The sequence below is a fragment of the Alosa pseudoharengus genome, unplaced genomic scaffold (genome assembly GCF_046254945.1).
Source record: "Alosa pseudoharengus isolate Yale_2024_CS ecotype anadromous, Long Island Sound unplaced genomic scaffold, YU_APseudo_1.1 YU_APseudo_1.1_scf_2, whole genome shotgun sequence".
Lineage (NCBI taxonomy): Eukaryota > Metazoa > Chordata > Actinopteri > Clupeiformes > Clupeidae > Alosa > Alosa pseudoharengus.
The window spans coordinates 8,896,339-8,914,092 of NW_027468663.1; the positions used below are offsets into that span (position 1 = coordinate 8,896,339).

General features: G+C 41.7%; 1 protein-coding gene across 1 annotated transcript; it reads left to right on the forward strand.

The window, feature by feature from the left end:
• The first annotated feature begins 344 nt into the window (after positions 1-344).
• Positions 345-17,670, forward strand: wrnip1 (WRN helicase interacting protein 1). The gene is made up of 7 exons (XM_076293576.1): positions 345-968; positions 1,887-2,081; positions 4,726-4,967; positions 10,237-10,460; positions 16,280-16,435; positions 16,794-16,873; positions 17,104-17,670. The coding sequence occupies exons 1-7, from the start codon at positions 345-347 to the stop codon at positions 17,383-17,385; spliced, it is 1,803 nt and encodes a 600-aa protein (XP_076149691.1). The 3' UTR covers positions 17,386-17,670.
• Positions 17,671-17,754: the final 84 nt, after the last annotated feature.

Below are 17,754 nucleotides of genomic sequence, written 5' to 3' on the forward strand. Positions count from 1 at the left end.
ATAGCACACAGCAGGTCTTAATAGAAATATATCGTAATTACTTGTGGTGGTAATTTCTGACAGGAAGACATTTAAGGAACTCCAGCATCTCCAGATTTATTTTTAAAATACAGCCCTGAAACATGACGTGAGACTACAAAACCCAGAATGCCCGAAACTGGAACCCTTTGATCTCAAATCTTGTTTGACTACATTCAAAAACAAAATGCGATCGCCTATACCATAACTTATACCTTTCCTTCAAGAATCTAACAAAATAAAGCAAAACTGCCAAATCCCTTGCAAATAAATTCCTGCCGGGTTGCATCTGGGGTCACAGGTTACTGGCGCGAAATAAATATATCATGGCGGACTCAGTGCTGCCGGACGGTACAGTTCAGTGTCCCGTGTGTGCGGGCGCGTTTCAGCCTGCTACTATCAACGCACACTTGGACAACTGTCTGACTGGAAATGACAATCCGATTTTATCTACTACCAACAAGGAACCACCTTCCAAAAAGTCTCGCATTTCAGAGTTTTCTCTGTCAGGCTCAGGAGACACATCTGAGGGATCTGGAACGAAGTCGAATCGAACTGCACCGATGTTCACAGTTTTTCAGCATAAACAGAGATCGTCTGTTTTGACCAGCAAACAGAGTACAGACTCTAACGTTACCAGTAAAACCACAAAACGTAATGCGACTGACGTGGACCGAAATGAAGAGCCTACGAAGGGATGTGATGAAAATCGTTCGAACACACAGATTAGTGGTGCCTTAACTTCAACAGCCAAAAAAACGGACATATCTATGAGTGCATTGACGTTGCTTAATAGTGGCAAACCATTGGCAGAGAAACTTCGACCCAATACTCTTGAGGAGTATTTCGGCCAAAACAAAGTTTTAGGACAGCATACATTGCTTCGGTCACTCCTTGATTCTCAAGAGATTCCATCACTCATACTTTGGGGACCACCTGGGTGTGGAAAGGTAACACGCAAAAAAGAGAAAAGAATCACTGTAGCATTGTGACCCTAAGCAAACTTTCTCCTGTCGCCAGGTGTTTTGACTAGTGTTTAGTAAGGTGTGGGTGTCAGGAAAAAAAGGTTTTTACATTTTTTGCAGCATATTGTATATCTATTTTTGGATAACGTTAGCCAATGATTTAATGAGTTTGAAATGTCTTTGCCTACTGACCTTACATTAAGCCAAACTGACCCACCTACCTATCTATCATTCAACTGAAAGGGAAGTCTAGGCCTATTTTTTTTTTTTTGTTCTACAACGAACATCTGGTGTAGTGTGCGGCATTGGTGCATGCTATTTGATTACAGAAACTCAGCTAAACATGTGTCTTTCTCATGTAACCTTGTTTACATTGAACCCCAGCCTCACTGCACTCATGTGAATCCACGTTTGAGATTTGGAAAGCCCTTGGCATGCCATAGACTTCTAAGCATGCTTTCTGAAACACTAGCAGTGGGTGTTGACAGTTTGTAGGCATGATCTTAAAGGCAAGATTTTGCTGCTGCCCTGGAATGTGTAACTCACCCATACAACAAATTGGCATCACAAAGCAAGAGACTTTACATGCCACTTGAGCTTGGATGCCACTTGTGCATGGTTTTGAAGGACAACACTTTGACACTGTCCCTGGTTGTCCTATATTTGTACCCTGTCATTACACCCACCCCCCACCTGTACACGCACATAAAATCAGAAATTCTAGACATTTACACTATGTGTATAGTATATGGGCAACGCACACATGATCCAATCCATATCTAATAGTTTGCCGTTTGGCAATATGCCTGTTGCACAGTGGCATCAGCATTGTATTTCCCATTAATGAATTACACATTTATTTTGCTTACTGATTTGCTTCTTTTTCAAACTGTCTCCTCACAGACCACTTTAGCTCATATTATCGCCAGCTCCAGTAAAAAGAATGGCACCGTGCGCTTTGTGACACTGTCTGCCACCAGTACGTCCACCAATGAGGTGCGAGAGGTCATCAAGCAGGCCCAGAATGAGCTCCGGCTCTTCAAGAGGAAGACTGTCCTCTTCATCGACGAGATCCATCGCTTCAATAAGTCCCAGCAGGTATGGAATAGTACAACTTCTGGCAAACATAATGGATCACCAGGCTAGGAATCAACACTCCTGGAGGATGTTCATTCAGCTGTTTTATTTGTTTTTAGAAAAGACAAAGCAGATATGACTCAAAACTATATTTGCAACATAAGTTGCGTTTAAATCTTTTGGTACTTTGAGCTATGTTTCACAAAGCCAGAATGTTCCGTCTTACATAAAAATAGTTTTGAGGCATATATATGATTTGTATTTTGTAAAAAATAAAACGGCAATGACCATCCTCCAAGAGTGGTGATTCCATAATTTTTTGCCAGGGGTTGTAATTCAACTCAAGGAAGCCATTTGAACTGCATAGCAAAGCCAGTAATTTTGGAGTTCAGTATTCAAGTGATGCCATTCTGCGAAAACAACTTCCAGCATCCAAGTATTTGATGTGCTGTGTTCAGGGCAGTTTCAGACATTTATTGATGACAATTGTATCATCATTTTTATTTTATATTTTTCAATTCAACTACTACTAGTGTAGTGTAACTACCACCAAGTTTAAGTGGGTGTATTTCTCCACATCAATATATTTTAATCAGATTCTTTCCTAACAAATGGACTCCTTGGTCACCTTGATGGCAGGTAATCGAAAGGGGGGGAAAAACAACAAATGACTTAACTATAAAACATTATTTATTCCCTATCGAAAGATTTCCATTCAGATTGTATGGATTGTGTCAAAGGTACACTCAGTAGTCCTTTACATCAGTGTTTCTCAAACTTTTTCAGACGAAGGACCATATAAGTGTCTTATATGTGTAATGAAAGAGGTAATTAATTAGAACAGTTGACCAGCTGGATAGCTGATTTCTTGTTTCTCCTTGACCACACTCCAAAATAAGAATGGGCATTCAAAGTAAGAGTAGAAATCTGATCTAAATGTTACAGGCTTTTTTTAAGGATGCAACTCTATAATCCATGACGGGGCTTTATTTAGTCCTTGTCAGTGTAGATGGATGGACTCCCCAGGGAAACCCTAATGGACATGCAAGGCACTCTGGACAGTCTGTCTGCCAGGTCAAAGCCATTGTTAAAATGTTGTTTAAAAATACACATAGACAATGCCTGAAATGTTACACAAGCTGTAGCTCCCTTTTGTGTGTGTGTATCTTGTGGCCATTTTAGCTTGTTCTTGGAATCCGAATCTGAATGATGGACAGAATGGTTTAAAAGCAGATTTGTTCTTTTGTCATAACGGTACATTTCTGCATGGTCAGAAAATTCCTGCACTAATTCAGGCTGTGGTAAAAATGGACCTGATTGGGGGAGGGCCCTATAAATTAATAGAAGTACAGTACAGTGGATGTATATAAATGTGGACCTACTGTAAACTTGAGCTTTAGAAAAAAGAATAGATATATTTAGCAAAAATAACAGAGATGGTTTAGATCTGTAGGCTTGTGTAAAAGAGTCTCTTCTATACCTCAACCTGTAGAATATTTGCTGTAGAAATCCAAATATAAATGTGTAAAGAATTTTATGTGTAAATTTGTTAAGTGCCCTATTATAGTCCATCATCATGGTATGAGTAAGGGATAATGTATTGTCCGCCGATTAATATCAGAAATTATTACATGGCTCTTCACAATGCACGTAGAATGGGATTTGACTTGAATGGGATTTCCCAAAGTCCCAGCGGCCATTATTTTCGACTAGAGGACCTCTGAAAAAAATAATGACCGCTGTAAATGGCAGCAGAGTTTGTGCTTCTAATTCAGGTCTTTCATATCACTCCGCAACTACTGGAACTTCAGTCAAAAGTGAAAAGCAGGCATGTATTCTAAAGAATGATTGATTCAAGTTCAGCATGTGTTGTTGCAAACTATTTGTTTCTCAGCAAAAGCCACAATTAACGGTAACAAATAGGCTATAGCCTAGGCTATGTAGGCTAAATTGTCATATCGTGGGGAGTTTATTGTTTCGTTTTGGCAAGTAGCCACATAATAAGCGGGATAATGTATAGAATGCTGGTCATTATTGAAAAAATTAGTCCCTTCAGGGCGGAACAAGACACTTCTGCTGCACGTCGGTGTCCGGTTCGCTCTGTCGGGACTTATTTTCCCAATAATGACCGGCGTTCTATACATTATCCCTTACATACGTTTTGACAGGGCGAACATGACCCCAACCCCACACTACATTGAATCCTGACATTTGCCCTTTGTGCACCTGCACCTCAGCATCAGAACAGTTATCATTCACAGCAGCAGTGCCACATTTGAAGTGTGTAGAAACTCATTTATTTATAAATTTAATTGAGATGAACTGACTATCAAATATAAATAGGAAGAAAATGTACAATATGCTATGTGTTCGTCATAATTCAGTAATACTGTTTACTTTTTTGTTTGTTTGTTTTTAAAACCGTATAATTTAAGTTTAAGGAATAATCTCTCTTCATATGATTTCAGTCTTGCATTGTCATAACCATAGACCTCCTGTGATCTTCACAATGGCACACTCACCCCTGATATTTTGCTACTTTGGGCATGCTCAATGTCTTCTTCTCTTTTCCTCCCATCGTTGACCTCTTGTTTCTTCTCCTCTCCTATTCTCTCTCTTCTCTCTCCTCTCGTGTCTCTTATGGGTACTCCTCCTCTCTGCTCAGGACACTTTCCTCCCTCACGTGGAGTGTGGGACGGTCACACTGATCGGGGCGACCACCGAGAACCCCTCCTTCCAGGTGAACAGCGCCCTGCTTAGCCGCTGCCGTGTGATCGTGCTGGAGCGTTTGTCCGTGGAAGCGATGGGCTCGATCCTGAACCGAGCCGTGGAAGCTCTGGGAATACGAGTTGTTCCAGTTGTCGATGGGGAGGATGACCGTTTGGCCTCTGCAGCACACCAGTCGGAGTAAGTGTGTGTACATGCCCCCTTCCACCCGGGAATGCGCTCTTATTATTTTGGTGCGTGTGGAATTCTAGTAAGGCCGCATGGCATGTTGATGCTCATTCTGAGCTCCGATTGGTCAAGGGGATTTCCTGTGTCTCCCATGAGGCCCCCCCCACACAATATATTTTGGTAATTTATTAGTCAGCTGGAAGTATGATTGGTTGTGTCAGCTGACAGTTGTCCTGGCCCCTGTTCCTAACTGTCCATAAGTAGGCCATCCCTGGGGAGGCGGGAGAAGAGGGTAACTGAGAAAGCTGTTAAGTGTTGGCAGGAGATGAATCTAGGCCTTGAGATTCATGGCAGCCTCTTCTGGTAAACAGAGGTCATCAGAGCTGGCCTGGGGTTTCAAATGATAGGGGACTGTCTGATTGTTTCACAGTATTTTGTATTTTGAAATGGGATGTCCAAAACTATAAACAGTTTAACTCTAAAATCAAAACTGTACAAAGTTTTTCCTACTCATTTCCTTTCAAGTAGTGCGGTCCAGATTCTTTAGTTTATGTATTTTATTTCCACATACAACTCTTTTAGTTGGTTTTGGTTAGCTTTTAAATGGGTCTGCTCTCCTAACACAAAAGGGTTTGTTTTCCCCTTGGGTTGACTCGTAATTGAAATTAAAAGCACAGACATTGTGCCTCTATGAGCATGAGTGGCTTGGTAACTCCATCTCACTGGACTGAAGTTGAAGCCGTGTTGAAACAACGGTCACCATGACCTTTTTTTCCTTTTCTTACCGCTAGCTGTCAGCTCGCAGCTGGCTGTCAGCAGGTGATGCTGTGTTTCCATCATCATTTTACAATGGCAAAGTATCAAAGTATCAGGGTCCACAGGTTATACCGGTAAGCTCAAAACTGTTGCCATTGTAGATCATGTCTCAGTCGATTAAGCTCTTTACAGCAGGGTATTTGGTTTTGTGGTTTTTGTAATGCTGTTCATCACTCATCAGTAAGATGTTCCCTCGGACAAGAGGTGTCCAGATTTCAGATATTATTTGTGCGTTAGGGCAGGGTGATATGATTGAAATTTTATATAAAAATAATTTCCCACATCACCTAGTAACAATCATTTCTCCTGTGCTGGCAAGTTAAAATAACATATCTATTTCAACTAGATGAGCAGAAGTCTGCCATGTTAAGGAAAGTGAGAAAAATGTTGTTATTTCTGTAATTTTAAAGAAAGTGGGGTAAAATGCCTGGACTTCATCCAGATCCACTCCAAAATCCAGTGGATCCCTGCTTGGCCCATGCTCCACCTCTTAACCAACTTTCATGAAAATCAGCCTGTTTGTCTTTGCATAATCCGTCAGACGGGTTCCAACAGGTAAATATGGAAACCAACAATGTGCAGTAACGAGAAACTGATCTGCTTGGTGGTGGTAATGAAGGTTTAGACTCTAGAGTGTTTGAACATTGCACTTACTGTTTGTGTTTCTAATGAACCACTCATGTATTTCACCCTAACTCATTTCCTTAGCATTTCTATCCAAAGAAACGTACAACTCAAGTAAGGTTTAGATCTATCTATTAAGGTTTAGATTTTTAGATCTATTCTCTGAGATTGAATGTATGAACTTGATATTTGAAAGGTTATGCTGTGCCAGCTGTGGTAGAGGAACTTACCATCGGTCATACATAGCTGAACACTTTTGTTGCATAGACGAACATGCTCACATGCCCCACAAAACAACTCTAGCAGATGTGGAACACAAGATTAGGATTTATAGAACCAAACAAAACACGCACAGGGGTTATCAGATATTTTCCAGTGGACATCAGCAAAAAATGGCAGCTTTTGGCAGCACTTCAGCTTCCCTATCAGATTTTACAGTCCTATCAACTGTCATGGGAGCTAGATGGATGGTGTCTAAAAAGGCGCCAGGCATTTTGGCTCATGCGGGGTCAGCCCAGAGCCCAGCTGAGACCGTGAGATTTGTTTCCTCTGTGCACGCGTCCCCAAAAAAAGGCCTCTACGCTGGCACTATTGACGACCAGTCTGAGGTTGTGTCTGTGATGGGGATGCTTGAATTTAATGAGGTGTGTTTGAAGGTATTAAGTTCAGATGCCACTTAGCACATTCAACGTAAACAGCTTGTTCTTCAATTTACCCATGTGCTCTTTGTGTCTATGCATTATGCAGTCGTTGCATAAGGCATGATACGATATTGATTTATTTCAGATGGTGTTGTCTAGACATTTTCTTTTTTTGGTGATGGATTTTATGCTTTTGTTGACTTCTGAAGAAGCACTGAAATGTAACGAGAGTACAGGGGGGGGGACACAAACATATCGTAGTCCATGATTTTTTAAGTGTATATTTCACAACAAAAAAATATGCAGTAGTTGCAATACTTTTAAAGAATTTCCAGTCAAGATATTGTTGCTCGGAATAAAACGTACTTCATGTAAACAGATGACACAGTTTAATTTTTCATTTCATTTGGAATAGTTTAATCGTTATGACAAAAAAAATGTAAATCCACCTAGTGTTGCTGTCTGGATGGCAAGGCCAGCCTTTTTTTCAGACTTTGCTGATTTGAAGAAAGCAAAAGGGCAATATCATTCATAGTCTTGTGGGAGGTTATTAATGGGATGACAACTAAACACCCACCAATAGTGAAAGTATGCCGTTTTGGATATGTATGCATAGGCATTGCATTCTCCACTTAGCTGTGGTGAGATGTTAATTATGGTCTGTAAACAGTATGTTAGTCTCTGATTTCAGGTATTCAGACTTTGGGTGACACTAGCACTGAGAATGTGACTGGGAAATTTGACAGTTGTGTTTATCTAAACTGTAAATGTGCAAGTCTTTCAATTAGTCCTGAAGAATGAGAACCAGAGGAGGAGAGTTGAGAACGTGTAAGACTGTGACCCACATTGCTCCTGAAGGGCAGAGTTCCAGATCGCCTGCCATTCTGACTTTGTCACAGCACCATGGGGTCATTCACTCAGCGGGACATCCTGTTCCACTCACGCCACTCGGCCTTTACCCTCACATGCTGCTCTCCTGGCAGCACCTACTCGAGCCCAGCTCCATGTCAGGGAAAATCCGCTGAGCCAAACAAGTTGTTTTTGGTGGCTGATAGACTTTAGAATCATCTGCTACTAATCACAGCTCAATGGTACTGGATACTGAATGACTTCACACAACTTTTTATATGTAACCTACTGCCCTAGATCTGGCAAACACATTCATTTTATAATCTGTATGAAATTAACTTTCTGACTCCTCATCAAGACACTTAATTGTGCTTACCGGTACATGTTTAGGTAGAACTTATGCTTTTTGAAGTAGGCCTTTGTCCTTGCTTATGTGTAAATATTTAAGTAACTACTAGGGTTGGGCAACATAGACAAGGGATATATATCAATGTTTCACTGTATTTTTACATTAACAATATAAATTACTGCACTAAAGTGTTAACATTTGACAATGCATTTTTGGCCACAAATCATGCAAGCATAATATTGTAGTTGAGAGTCATGCAAAACGCAAACAGGATTCCAAATAGGTAAAACTTAAACCTATCCATTATCAATTACTAACCTAAACACAGAATGAAAATGTCAGGGAAAATGCACCACAAAAACACCACTACTGTAAAGTAGACCAACAAATGAAAATGTAAACAGTTCTAAGAAAAATCCAGGATACATTGTCCAAATAAGTCTTAACCAATGGTTAAAACCTTAAATCCATTAAAAACTCATTATATAATTATCAAAACTCAAAATCATGAGAATCAAGTATTGGCTCAGAATTTAAACACTGATTCTTATTTCATTTCATTCGCTTATGGAGAAAGTGAATTTAAAAGGGAAAACGGATAAATAAATTGTACCCCTTCCAACAGAGCTCCACATTCTGTTTGTTCTGTTTTTAGGTACATGTGCGATGCCCACATTGATGTTGTCAATATCATAATATGAAAAATTCTCATCATGAGGCGTAATAGTCACGTTATAACATGAACAATACGATACAGCACAATGGGTGTGTGAACACCTAAAATCTCACAGATCATCAGCAGCATCATTTGCTAATCAGGTAATCTCCCAGAATTGTATTGCAGCAGGTGATGGCAATATATCACCTCAAGGAGGTGAGGGCCACCATATTCATTATTTTTCCATACTCCGGTTGCAATAGGAAAGTTTGCATAGTTTGAGTATAGCTCTGTAACAGCCCCTTTGTTTTTGTTTTTTTGCAGAGCCTTAGGGTTTGCATAGCTCTTTGAACTGTGGCATTGATGGTAGTTAAATGGATTTATTGCCCCCTAAACCCATCATGACGCAAATAGCACATGCTCATCCATCCATTTATATTTCACAAGCTTTGTCACATCGAAAGTTGAAACTCGCACAAACCATTTGTATATAACATAGGTTAAACAAACATAAACATAAGTTAGGCTTTCAATGTTTGATCCATCCATGCATTTCAGTGATGTTTTTGTCTAGGACAGCAATTTAACCCACACAAAGATCCCATTTCTCTCCATGTGCAAGAGTTTGTGAGGAGGCAAAAGAGAGAGAGGTATCGAGTCACTGGTCTCTGCCAACACAGGGTGTGGACATAGTTAGAATTATCTATGCTTAACCAGCGAAATTGAAGAGGTCTCACACAGCCCACGCCAAGGCAATCAAACACAAGTAGAGGAGGGCAATAGAAGTCTAAATAGGGCTTGTTCATAAGGTTGTTTTTATTAGGTATATCTGATTATTTATATTTTTTGGAAGGGGATTGCTAAATGGGTTAGAAGATGTGACCCACATTTTCTCTTGTGATGTATGCCACACGCTGATCTCTCTCCAGGATGTTAAATGTTAGGGTGATCTGGAATTAATCAGCCTTACAGATATAGCTCGCATGGGCTGCTCTCAAAACACTGTCTTACTGTCTGAGGGTCATGCTGCTAACACCGAAATGACCTGCCAGATGACCCACATCATACTTTATGGATAGAGTAGGCTTGTTAACCACAAACACTTTCAGAGAAAAGCATTTCTTCTGTTGTTAAGAGAAAATGGTCTGGTAACACTCACCATTGAGTTTTTCAAACATCACATTACAGTAAGCTGCTATTCTAACTTTCTCAGAGCTTTCAAAGGCGAATGTTTCATCTGCACTTTCATATCTATGTGTAACCTGTTCTTTGTGGGAAGTACATGGATAGTGATTTTTCTAACTATGTAATTGTCTGATGAAACAGTGTTGTTTCGATCTGCAGGCCTCAGGTGTACATTGAGCAGAAAGCCCTGGATACCATCGCCCACCTGTGTGATGGCGATGCCCGTGCTGGACTCAATGGACTCCAGCTGGCCGCGCAGGCCAGAGTGGCTGCCCACAGGGCGGGCATGCCGGACCCCAGCAGAGACGCCCCACATATCCTCATTCAAGAGGACCATGTCAAAGAGGGCCTCCAGAGATCCCACATCCTTTATGACAAAGCTGGTGAGCTTCTCATCTCTTCTCTTCGTTTACATGTTGTTTTATTCCTGGTTTGTTATTGTTCATTCATGTTTTTTTAGCATATTGTGTTATGTTGTGTTTAACTTGTTTTTGTTGTTGTTGTTGTTGACTTGTCTATACATCACATCAGAGGGGTATTCCAGAAAGGAGGTTTAACAAACACTGAGATAAAACTTAACCTCTGGGTTGTCTGAACCTGTGGCGACTAAACCCGAGCTGTCGGTTCCAAAACACCGGTTACCAGTTAGTTCAATCAACCCTGTGTTAGATAACCTAGAGTTGTAAAGGCATCATCTATTGAGAGTCGAAAGCATGAGTGAAACCGGCGAAACGAAGAGCACCGTATTTTTCAGAGGCGGAGTAGTCGAGGCTTACGAGGAGGAGAGAACTGTAATAGCAAAAAAGAGAGCAATACTTAAGCGCCTGTGTCCGAGACCTTGCTTGGCAGAGAATAGCCTAACTGACCGTGTAAATGCGTACGTTTAGGATAGCCTATTTAATGTTAAAAGCATTTCGGTGCACATTTAGAAAATTTAATAAGTGATGCTGACCTGCCAGTTGGTGAAACTACACATTAATGATCCTCGTGGGTTTGTGTCCAGGAAAACGAATGAAGTTGCGCAGGAACTGCTTTAGCGCAAGGCAAACTTTACGCACCGACCGACAGCTTGCCGATATGCTCTGCGTCTCCAGTCGGAGAGCGTGTGTAGCCTATTAAAAAAATATTTTATGCCAAATGCCATCAGCATTCTTAACCAAACTTAGTGACAACATGCATACCCGGCTGAGCTGTACAGCTATATTTAAACTTATTTATTAATTTTCTATAGGCTATGTTTCCCCTTTTTTGTACTGTACTTGTTTTAACTAGATGTACCGCAGAGCGGTACAAAATATGACCGCCACCCAGTCCAGCACATTTTTTCCACAAAAAGAAATCGCGCTGAAAGGCCTATATGATTCTAACTGTCTCACTAAATTGCATTATCCACACTCAATTCTCACTGGTATCTGCTAGACCAGTGTTTCCCAAAGTCTGGGTCGCGACCCACGGGTGGGTCGCAGGAGAATTTATTTGGGTCGCCAGCCCAGCACAATTTATGTTGTGTTATAGGTCTAACTGATACCATTTGTCATTTGATACCAGGAAAGTTAACAGTTTTCTATTAGGATGTAGTTTGTTAACTACCACAGTTACGGTTTTGTCATAAAAGTTCATGAAACTGGCGCATGAAACTGGGGGACGAACGCATCGCAGAGGGGAAGCCAGAGCATGGATATCTACCTCTCAAAATGAAACCGTTCTGTGGGGCGCCTGTACCTCGCAGTTGCAAACTGCAAGGGACATGAATCCGCCTATTTGCACGAACATTAACAGATACAGTTCCTCAACTTTACCGATTAAAATCTAGTGACCGTGCTGTCAACTAAAGCAGACATCCATAGACCGGATAAGGATATTCAATTGCATGCAGATAGTTTCGATTGTAGATGCAATCTTTAAAGTTAATAGCAACCTCCTCACATTCTTATTTCTGATTTAAAATGCACAACAGTGCATTATATTAGGTTACAATTTAAATAGATATTTTAAACACTATTTCCCTCGTTTTCTACCTCGCGAACTCCAAAGTAAAGGCGCATTCTTCCGGCTATTGCCCAAAAGCCTCTTGTTCTGATATAAAGACTATATAATATAATACAACAATACAATATAACGACTTGAGTTATTTGCTGTTTACATCGGAATTGACGTCCACAGTGTTATGGACCCATTTGTCTGCAACGCAACGTAGCCTACATGTTTTTTTAGAAATACAGAAACAGCTTTACTATGCTGACGAATGCGCAACATGCGAGAATTTCCCCAAACTCTCGGTTGCGCATTAAAACGTATCTTTTCAGTAGTCATTTCCAACTTTTCACGCTGATGGTGCTCAAAATGCAACACTACCGTGTTCAAAGCAGGATCTATCTATCTAGATCCTATAGCAATGTATGGTTGGGGGAGGCATAGAAAAGTTGGAGAACCTGTGACCTAAAACAATGTTGGTGGTTGCAGGGTAGATTTGAAGTGAAATGGGTCGCGATGGTCTGTCATTTTTAAAAAGTGGGTCGCCAGAAAAAAAGTTTGGGAAACACTGTGCTAGACAACAAGTACCAAAACATGATTAGTTCATAGATTTCACATGTAAAATTAATTTTATACAACCCCACCTCCATCTTGCCTGTTCATAATTCTGAGAAATTCTTGATTGTTTGTGTTATGTTTATGTTATGTGTGTGTGTGTGTGTGTGTGTGTGGGTGTGTGTGTGTGTGTGTGTGTGCGTGCTTGTGTGTGTGCCTGCGTATGTGCCTGTGCATTCAAGCGTACATATGTCTACTGTGTGAGTATGTGTCATACGTATGATTACTGTGAATTTGTGTGTGTGTGTATCTTTTTGTGCACATGTGTGCACATGAAATGGGTTAACATGACCCCTGGAGGCAAACATACGGAAAAAATGGTCATCCTAGGCCCTACAGTTCTCAAGATATTCACAGAGAACTGTGTCTGCCTACCCTCCTTTCGGGGGGTCCAGTCCAGCGGGGGGGCTACAGATCAAAACGAAAAATGACGGTTCCATGCTATCCATGTGGGGGTACATGCCCACCAAGTTTTGTGTACCCTGGTCTTTCAGTGTCCCGGGACTCATTGACGGAAATTTGGGCATTCGAAAAAAAAAAAAAAAAAACTGACTAAACCTATATGACCGCCGCTTCGCTGCGCGGCGGTCATAATGATATCTTCAATGTGTCTGAGATGTTGTTTGTCCATCTGTCTGGTGAGCCAAACACAAATGTCCACTATGGTGTAGGCTAGCTAGCCTACATTAAAGATTTATTTTATTCTATTCTAATCCACCATGCGTAATGCAGTTCAGAGCCTATGTTACCATAGTTACTTACATAGCCTGATCATATTTGAGCGTTCTGGAACTGAAATCCCAGGTTTACCGCTAACTCTGTGTTAACATACCCAGTTAAGCCAGTAAACCTGCTTTCTGGAATACCCCTCAGATGATTTAACAATGTTACAAAGACGTAGCCGACTTTAAGGCAAAACGTGTCACTTTCTATTATTGTAATTGGCAGAATAATTGTCAACATATTTTGAGATGAATTACAAAACCAAAGAACCAACAAAGTTGGAGTTGGTTGGTTGTTTGTTTGTTGGTTGTTTGTTTGTACTTTTTGTTTGTTTGTTTGTATTTTTTTCCGTTAAAGCATACACTCTGTCAGTTGATGGTCAGTCAGATCATCATCAGTCATAATTACAACTCTACACTGTGAGTCTTAGCAACGGATAAACACCATGGGGCCTTGCTTAAATCCAGGCCTATGTGTAGAGAGGACGTCCTGGCCCTAATGAGGCACCCTAACCCAGAGGGAGCTCCGCTGCCAAGGCCACGATAAATAGATACCAGCTGGCATGGCGTCTCTACAGAGGAAGGGTTCTACTTACGCATAGCCCCCAGCAGAGCTCAAGATTCTCCTCAGAGACAGATTCTGTATAAATAGCTTTGTCAACAGCACACACTAATGCTGACCCATGCTGTTTGGGCTATTGGATTGTTATGGTTTCTCTAACCATCATGCCTGTTAATTCCAGACAGTTCAGTGTTACCCATCTGGAAATTCGACTCCCATTGAATATTTTGACAAGGTGTGGGCCTGAGTTTACCCCCAACCCCCCCATTCCAGTCCACTTTCTCTTGTAGGTCAGTGGCTCACCTTAGGTAAGCGAACAATATTGTTGGATTGTGTGCACACTGGGGGCCAGATGTACTAACGATTTTGCGCCCCTTTCAGGCGTATTTGTTTCGCGTAAAATCATTGAATCATTGCGAGGTATGTACAAACAGGCCGCAATGATGTAAAAGCGCAAACTGCCTGTCGCGGGAGCTGAAAGTGGCAGATTGCGATTGTCATGTCATGCATATGCATTCATGGGAGGATCCAGGGGAAAGTGGGAGTTTAGCGTAAAAAGATGGGAGGGGAAGAGTAAAGAGCGCCTAGTTATGTGTTCCGCGGCAGATTGCGATTGACTGCCAGGACTGCCAGGACTTTTACGGGCTTTTCCCAAATCACGGAAGAAACGTCTACGCAGCAGTATAGTAGCAGATAATCAGGCAAGTCTTATTTAAATAAACTCCTGGTGCACTTACAAACTTTCTAATGCCTCGTTATTGGACTAAAGGTTGTAGTTGTACTACTGCAGACGTTTCGTACCATTCAGGGCATTATTAGTGGGGTAATTTACGAGATAAAAGTTGGTTCCATCACGACTGCAGAACGTCATTAGTTTCTGATTGCGCTACTCGACCAGGGTTCGACCAAGGGAAAAAAGGTTCTGGGAGGGTGTTTGGCTCAGAGTCATGGTGCAAAGGACCCTAGGGTGAAATTACTCCAAACCATTGCTTTAACTTTCGTTGGCTTTTCGAATGTCTTACTTTCACTTTTACGTCATTCACTTAAACTTTCCTACTTGCTAGATTTGACCAATCTTCCATTGCCTACGTGCACAAGTAGTTTGAGTAGAACTACTGATCTTCATTATCTCCCTGCTTGTTTACATCTTATCATGTATGGTATTATTTCATGATCGCATGATTCTTTTTAATGTTGTCATCAGAATGTTGTCATCAGTTAACTTCATTCAACTGCGCTTGTATGTAGGCGCTGCCATTCAGTTGTGGACGTTCGTAAATTGCGTTTATGGGCGGAGAAAGGCAGAGGCCCTAAGGATTGAACGATTGATAAATACGACGGAAACTTGGGTCTGACAGCGTTCACAATCTGCGGTGTGTCCATGACGCTGATAACGATACGTTCGCAAATGTACGTACATCTGGCCCTGGGTGCATACTTCACCTCATCTTCCTGCAATACACAGCCTCTCCTCCTCTCACCATCTTACAGAGCACCATCTCTCAAAGACCACATTTTGTTAGCCCTGTTTTACTCTTCCCACCATTTCGCCACAAGTCACTTTAATGATCTGTCATTTCCTCCTGCAATTTCCCTGATAAACGACTTACACAGACAGATGTTTCCCTGACTTTCATTTGACTCTCCCGCTGACTTTTTCAACTGCGTTCAATGTTTCTTTTTTTCCCCCCTGTACTCTGGGTTTTAAAAATGAAGAAAAAAAACTGAGGGGAAACCCTTTGAAGAGCGCTGAAGAAGTGTCTGGATCTTTCCACAAGGCTGTGTGTCATCACCAGCATTGAACTATGTGAGTTAGCCTGCATGCTGTGTGAGGCTCTGCCTTAACATTCATCCCCCCGCGGATCACTGGCTGTCAGACCTTGGGCCCCGGGAGATGAAAAACAGCCACATTATATAAGAGGAGTTGGGCTCTGCCTTGTGAGGGGAGATTTACTGTACCCCAAAGCCATGTCCCGCTCTTCAGAGACACCGCTTAAACATCCCTTTAAGGATGACTAATGAATTAAGGGTGCGTTTGTAATATTTAAAGACCTTCTTGGAGGACATTCAGTGTTCATTATTTATCCCCACTTCACCACCTCAGGTGTTATGTAAGGAAAGCACCTTTTATATCTTCAGGAGTCTTGAGGATTTAGGACTTTCGCAGTTTGTAGTTGATCTGACAGGGCAGAAGATAGTCTTCTCATGGAAATCTCTCAAAACACTTTCCCAGGAACATTATACTTGGATCCATATGCGTACATTGGGTTTTGGCAGTACCTCAACCATACTTTAATGTAATGTGTGTGCTTGTTAATGTTCTTTACAGGTGAGGAGCACTACAACTGTATCTCTGCACTTCACAAGTCTTTGCGGGGTTCTCACGAGAATGCTGCCCTCTACTGGTTGGGCCGAATGCTGGAGGGAGGAGAGGACCCGCTGTATGTGGCACGTAGGCTCGTCCGCTTTGCAAGCGAAGACATTGGTACGGGACTAGTCCTCTGACCTATTTGTGTTGCTTTTTAATACTCCACTTACCTTCTGGTAGTACATGATCGTAAATGTCTACTTATTTATAGCTATTAAAACGGGATACATTACACTGGTAGTTAGATATCCTGTTTAAGTAGATGGTGAAACTCTAGTCAGACCTTGACTGAGTTGATAGCTACACTATCACTGTTTTTGTGTTTGACTTTGAGCTGTGTATGAGTACACCATGTCCCCAGGTGTTTGTTCCCATGTCTCTTTCTTTTCCTCCTCTCACTCTCTGTTCCCTTCATCCGTGGGCTCTGTTCCTCTCTGTCGGTCTCATTGTTATTGTCTGTGTGTGTCTCCTGCAGGTTTGGCTGACCCCGCTGCCTTGCCCCAGGCAGTGTCTGCCTTCCAGGCCTGCCACTTCATCGGCATGCCTGAGTGTGAGGTGAGACTGGCTCAGACTGGCTTTGATCACCTACACACAATCCACAACCCTCTCTCATGGCCCAGACATAAATGACTGAAAAAGTTTTTTTCCATCACATTTCTCCTTATTTTCTTTTATTTATTGTTATTTTTTTATTTATTTGTTTGTTTTTTCACCTATTTTTTGGATATCTTTTTGCTACCCTCCTCATCTCACCTTTATTATCTCCCATGCTCTCCTACTCCCAGGTCATTCTGGCCCAGTGTGTGGTGTACTTGGCTCGGGCGCCGAAGTCGGTGGATGTCTATAAGGCCTACAGTAATGTGAAGGCCTGCCTGAGGAACCACCGCGGCCCGCTGCCCCCGGTGCCGCTCCACCTGCGCAACGCCCCCACCCGCCTCATGAAGGACTTGGGCTACGCCAAAGGCTACAAGTACAACCCTGCCTTCAGCTCTGCGGTGGAGCAGGAGTACCTGCCCGAGGAGCTGCGTGGGATGAACTTCTTCACCTGGACTCCCACTGACCAGTAATGTCCTCTTTGGTTATAGGGACGTTACTCTGGGGATGTCTGCTCTTAGTATGACACTTGAAGTGGAATGTCAGTGGACTGCTTGATGTGTGTGCATTGGGGAGATGACTCTTATTGAATGCATTACCAATGGATCTGTTCTTTGGAGTTGTTAAATCCTCTTTTGTTTGACATGGCTTTGCAAAAAAAGACAGATGCAGAATGCAGATACGTTTTCATTTGAAGGTATGTTATATCTGCCATTGCTTTTACAATGATCATCATAATAAATGTTTTCACAACAAAATGTGCAAAAATAAATTTGATTTTGCCTTCATTAGTCTTAGCCAGGTGAATAGTTTGTGTATAAGAATTTCACCGAGAGAAGCTG

Coding starts and splice junctions, on each gene's coding strand:
- wrnip1 (XM_076293576.1), top strand. CDS start 345: ATGGCGGACTCAGTGCTGCCGGACGGTACAGTTCAGTGTCCCGTGTGT. Junction 969..1,886: donor GACCACCTGGGTGTGGAAAG/GTAACACGCAAA, acceptor GTCTCCTCACAG/ACCACTTTAGCTCATATTAT. Junction 4,968..10,236: donor TCTGCAGCACACCAGTCGGA/GTAAGTGTGTGT, acceptor TTCGATCTGCAG/GCCTCAGGTGTACATTGAGC.